Source organism: Monosiga brevicollis, genomic scaffold (assembly GCF_000002865.3).
Source record: "Monosiga brevicollis MX1 MONBRscaffold_8 genomic scaffold, whole genome shotgun sequence".
Taxonomy (NCBI): domain Eukaryota; class Choanoflagellata; order Craspedida; family Salpingoecidae; genus Monosiga; species Monosiga brevicollis.
In genome coordinates this window covers 270,735-275,623 of record NW_001865045.1, presented here as the reverse complement: position 1 = coordinate 275,623, position 4,889 = coordinate 270,735, and the positions used below count along the sequence as shown (strand labels likewise).

Genomic DNA, 4,889 nt, shown 5'->3' with positions numbered 1-4,889 from the left:
CCCCCCCCCCCCCCTCCCTCCCCCGCCTATCCCTGCGGTGGCCGTCTGTACCATCCATCTTACGCTGTTGCCCCCCCCCATCCCCCTCAACCCTGGCTTTCAACTGAACCGACAATCACCGAGTCAGGCAAGGCACGGCTGAGGAGGTTCAGTACTGCATGATTATGGCCAACAACACCATCGTTGAACAACCCACAAACTACGATAACCTCACTCAAGTAGGGAGCACGGGGCCGCAATTGCGCTCCGCGGTTCTATTTCTTGCCCGCTCAACCGGCAACCACTCTCTCCATCGCAGATCTTGACCGACCATGCCATTTCCTTCATGAGCCACGCCCACTCGCTGGCCCGCCCGTTCTTTTTCTTGATGGTGGGCCCGGTTCCGTTTTAGCATGCCCACCCCGACCCACGATTCGGCAGTTTGGGCTGGCCTCACCGGCGATTCTGAACACCTGCCAACTAGTCTTACGTGCACGTTCATTCACCGCTCTTCTCTTCGCCCGCCTTTTTTAATGTGAGCCGCGGTGGTCGATTTGGTGACAACGTGGAAGGTATGTGCATGCAAGGTGTGTGTTGGTTGCTTCAACCACGCACCGACAGTTGTGCTCGATTGCGCACCGGTTCCTTCCTCTGGCCTGTGCATGGTGAACAGCGCCCGTCCTTCATGCCATGTTGCTTTGACCACGCGATCGGTTGGCGCAGAAATGGATCATAGCGTCGGCCGCATCTTGAATACGCTTGATGAGCTTGGTATCGCCAACGATACACTGGTAGGAGCACGACTTGCCTTGGCAATGTGTGTGGGTTATCTTGCTCAAACCTGACCACATGTCGGGCGTGCTCATCTCTTGTCAAAGGTGATCTTGACGTCGGACAATGGCCCGTTTGCAGAGGAAGGCTGGGACAAGGCTGGGCGCACTGGTGGTCTAAAGGGCTCTAAAGGTTCGCTTCAATGGCCCAGCTTGTTGTTGGCGTGTGTGTTTGCGAGCCCAGTGTCACCTTAATCTGGAATTCGACCTGGTCCAAATGCGCGGCAGGCCAAACCTATGAGGGTGGTATCCGCATGCCTGGCTTGGCTCGCTGGCCGGGCCGCATTCCCGCGGGACGCGTGTCCAATGCTCCCATTTCTACGCTTGTACGCCTGCCAACCCGACCTCTCATCAATATCTGTGCAGCAGAGGCTGCAGCGGTCTTATGATAATGTTTGGCTCGCCAACGCCGGTCTGGGAGTAGGACATCATGCCCACGCTGGCCGAGCTCACTGGAGCCTCCTTGCCGGCGGATCGCCTGATCGATGGCATGAGTATCCTCAACGAGCTATATGGCCAGGAGGACCCTGCCGTGCGCAATCGTACCATGTGGCACTATTGTGGTCACAATGTGACTGCTGGTGCGTACAGCCTGCTGGAGCAGGGGCCTTCCTCAAAATCCGCTAAGCTTGCCGTTGGCTCTTTGATCGGGTTTCACGATACCACCCCTGCACCTCTCTTATCGTCTAGCTCGCTTTGGGCGCTACAAGCTGCATTTTGCCACTCCCGTATGGACCTCTGATGCTCGTCCCTCCCCCCTGTGCACCGAGTGCTGTCCCTATGGGCCGACCAATTTCAACGGTACCGGTGCGTCGAGTGGCGGCAACAGCCCCTGTGACGGTTGTTACCGCACCCGCCTCGCCTCTGCTCCTTCACCAAGCACGCGCCGTGTTGTAGGGGGCTCCTTGTGCGATTGTGCCGAGGAGAATCTGCTGTTTCATGACCCTCCATTGGTTTTCGACATGATCTTGGATATGGAGGAGAATTATCCGTTGAGCGCGGCCAACATTACCAATTTCGATCAGCTTGTCGCCTCGGCCAAATCGGTTCGTCATCTGCATGGTCGAGCTTGATTCTGTTAGAGCATGCTGCATGCAAGGCGGCAAGGGGCAAAGTTGTCACTGACATGAAACTCATGTTTGTGCTGCCGTTAGGCTCTCGCTGCACATTATGCCACGGTCCAGCCGTTTCCCAACCAGATGTTATCTCTACCCGTTCCTGCGCTAGTGCCTTGCTGCGAGGGCTCGTGGGTCAACCACGATGCTTGCATGTGCCAGCGATATCAAGAGGGCCACGTTTATCCGTGATAGATTGTCTTGACCACAGGCAAGTCCTAAACCAAATGCACCACAGCGGTCGGATTGTATACGGAACATGAGGACTCGTGAAATGTACAAATAACCGCCAGGCTCATGTGTCATATCAATCGAAGCGAAGATTGAACTTGAGAAGTGGATTGAGGGGCTGTTAAAACGAAAAAAAAAAAAAAGAAAAGAAAATCGATGAGCGCTAAAAGCAAAGCAGGCAAAACTTCACAAGCCAAAGGGGAGCCTAATTTGGTTATGTGCCTCGCTGAGGATAAGAAGCGAATCGGACTGACGGCAGGAGAGGCATGCGCGTCCGCCGAGGAGCAACAACGGTGGTGTTGTGCTATCAGAAGAGAGCGGGTGATTCAGAAACGAGCTTAAACCCGAGCTAAGAGATTTGTACAAGGGTCAAAAGACAAGCCCACCTGGGGAACAACAAAGCACGGCGACGTTCACGGATCAGAACGCCACCAAGAAGCAGAAAGAAAAGAAAAGAAAAAAAAGGTAGAAGAGGTAAAATTTGAGAGTCCTAGCCTTAACAGTGAGACACCAACGAGGAGCGGCATCACTGTCCGAATCAAACATTGCAAAACTAAAACAACAAGGGGCAGTGCGTCAAGAGTGATGGCAGTGTAGTTTGCCAGGCACGAGCGCGGCTCGATCCATACGCACACGCATATACAAGATGCGGGCAGGAGCGCCGCTTAAGCAGTGATGGCATCGGAGGGATGTGGGGAAGGATTTTTTGACGCATCCGAGTTGTGGGCAGTGGCCGAGCCTGGGCGAGAGAGCTCAGTGCCGTCTTCTGAGGGGGCTGTGGATGAGGTTCCTGGCAACTGCTTGTTCATCCCCCAATTCCAGGCAGCGAGTGACGCAAACCCCGAGGTGGACATGGGGCCAAAAAAGGGGAAGGGCATGGGAAAGGCCATAAAGGGGGTGCCGGTGGAGGAATGGCTCGCCATTTGTTGAGCTGCCATCATGGCGGCAGCGGCCAGGTTGGGCAGCGTAGGGGAGGCAAAGGCAGTGGCATCCTGGACCACGGCTTGGTTGGGGGAAGGCGATTTTGAGGTTGAAGGCGAGTTGCCTTCGTGTTCAATCGCCTGCAAGAGGATGGAAAGGCCATCGGATGCCTTGGTGGTTGCCTTGGTATCGTCAGCCGAGGCGGAACAAGTCTTGGAGCGCTTGCCTGCGGGGCGAGCTGAGTGGTCCCGCGCTGGTGCAGCGGCTTTGACGGCTTTGTGAGTTGAGGATGGGGCATCAGGGGTGGCAGTAGCAGCTGTCAGGTCGGGCCTGGTACAGCTGTCTTTGGTGATGACGGCCTTGGCGTCGCAGTGGGCATGGCGACGGCGGTGGGTGCGGAGGTTACCCAACTACAAAGAGAGCGAGCGAGCGCACGCGCGCGAGAAAGAAAGAGAGAGAAGAGGGTGAGAGCAAATTTGGGACGGGGGGGAGTGGCTGGCACGTGAAGGGTGATAGGGTATTGACCAATCCCACATGATGACCAATCCAACAAAAAAAAAAACACAAAAGCACAAAAGCACAAAAGGACAAAAGCGCGAGATGTGTGTGTTCCAAAAGCACACAAAAGGCGTGGCACGACAACATCGCATAATCGGTGGAAACAAGAGGAAAACATTCGACACAGCTCACAATGACCACGAGAAAAAGCGGCGAGTATGCGAGTGTGTGTGGGCGGTGTGCGTGTGTCTACCCCCATGCTGGGGCTCGGGCAGGTGGGCTGGGTGGCTTGGAGGCGTGGGGGATGAGCTTACCTGGCTAAAGCGTCGATCACAGACATCACAGGCAAAGGGGCGTTCACTGCATTGGTAAGGCAAAGGCATGGGGCGGGTCAGTTGGCCAGGATGATGTTGCCAAGCTGGAAAAGAGGGTGTTGAGGCGCGCCCTTCCCCCAGCGTCTGCGATAAGGGGGGGTCAGGGGAGAGGGGAGAGGGGTGCTGGCCTTTGAAGACCGGTTGACTTGTCGCTGAGACATACCCAGTGTGCACGCGTTCATGGCGGATGACGTGGGCTAGTGAGGCGAAGCGTTTGGAGCAAAAGTGGCAGTGTTTGCGGTTCTCCTCGACTTTCGAGGCAGAGGTGTTTTGGCCATCTGCGTCTTGGGCTGCCATGGCACGCAGCTTGCGAAAGTCGACGGCGCCCAGAAGCGGAAAGTCAAAGCCTTGGGCGGGCAGCAGCATGGTCGCGGACTTTGCCATGCTCACGGGTCTGGTTGGTGTATGGCAGTGCAAGTGTGGCAGCGTGACGAGACACAACCAAAAAGAAGCAATCACGAAACGGCAGTAGGACGCGAAAAAACAGCGGCAGCGCCGGTTGAGTCAAGTTGACAAGGGGGAGGGAATGGTGCGGTGCGTCTCTCCAAGCGAGCAATCAGAAAAGAAAATACCACACCGTGTGTGCATATGCGAGAATGACTGTCAAGCACAGAGAGAGAGAGAGAGAGAAATGAGCAGCGCAGCAGGTGTGCCACCGAAACACACATTTGTGTGTTTGTGTGTGTGTGCGGTAGGTAAACGAAGTTGTTGCTGTGAAGTAGCAGCCATCGTAGCCAGAACCTGGCCTCGTGGGGCGATCAAGCCCCAAGCGGCGTCACTGCCGGTGCTGGGCGAGCTCGTCCATGCGCTCAGCATTCGTCCTGCGGCCATGGGGCGCGGCAAGTTAAGCCGCAGGCTCAGCTGACGAACTGCGTGTCGTGCGCTTACTGCCATATTGTTGAGTCTATACAGTGCAAACAGGAGCAAGATTCGTAACCACG

At 55.9% G+C, this 4,889-nt stretch overlaps 2 protein-coding genes across 2 annotated transcripts in view; one reads left to right on the top strand and one right to left on the bottom strand.

The window, feature by feature from the left end:
- MONBRDRAFT_32135 (uncharacterized protein) overlaps positions 1-2,252 on the top strand; it is a gene marked incomplete at its 5' end in the record, with an annotated part of 3,645 nt that extends 1,393 nt beyond the window's left edge. Inside the window, 9 exons of the mRNA XM_001745284.1 lie at positions 128-218; positions 464-551; positions 703-770; positions 858-942; positions 1,038-1,135; positions 1,234-1,390; positions 1,500-1,616; positions 1,707-1,855; positions 1,964-2,252. Coding sequence (XP_001745336.1) covers positions 128-218; positions 464-551; positions 703-770; positions 858-942; positions 1,038-1,135; positions 1,234-1,390; positions 1,500-1,616; positions 1,707-1,855; positions 1,964-2,116 — 1,006 coding nt within the window. The 3' untranslated portion in view covers positions 2,117-2,252. The remainder of the gene's footprint in view (positions 1-127; positions 219-463; positions 552-702; positions 771-857; positions 943-1,037; positions 1,136-1,233; positions 1,391-1,499; positions 1,617-1,706; positions 1,856-1,963) is intronic.
- MONBRDRAFT_32134 (uncharacterized protein) lies at positions 2,250-4,534 on the bottom strand. Its single transcript, XM_001745124.1, has 3 exons — positions 4,112-4,534; positions 3,889-3,934; positions 2,250-3,486 (listed from the first exon to the last, which is right to left on the bottom strand). The coding sequence occupies exons 1-3, from the start codon at positions 4,330-4,332 to the stop codon at positions 2,821-2,823; spliced, it is 933 nt and encodes a 310-aa protein (XP_001745176.1). The 5' UTR covers positions 4,333-4,534; the 3' UTR covers positions 2,250-2,820.
- Positions 4,535-4,889: the final 355 nt, after the last annotated feature.

Excerpts from the sequence above, each read along its gene's own strand:
- MONBRDRAFT_32134 (XM_001745124.1), bottom strand. The coding sequence starts at position 4,332 with ATGGCAAAGTCCGCGACCATGCTGCTGCCCGCCCAAGGCTTTGACTTT. Across the intron at positions 3,935-4,111 it reads CATGAACGCGTGCACACTGG|TGAACGCCCCTTTGCCTGTG; the intron begins GTATGTCTCAGC and ends TTACCAATGCAG. Across the intron at positions 3,487-3,888 it reads GTGATCGACGCTTTAGCCAG|TTGGGTAACCTCCGCACCCA; the intron begins GTAAGCTCATCC and ends CTCTCTTTGTAG.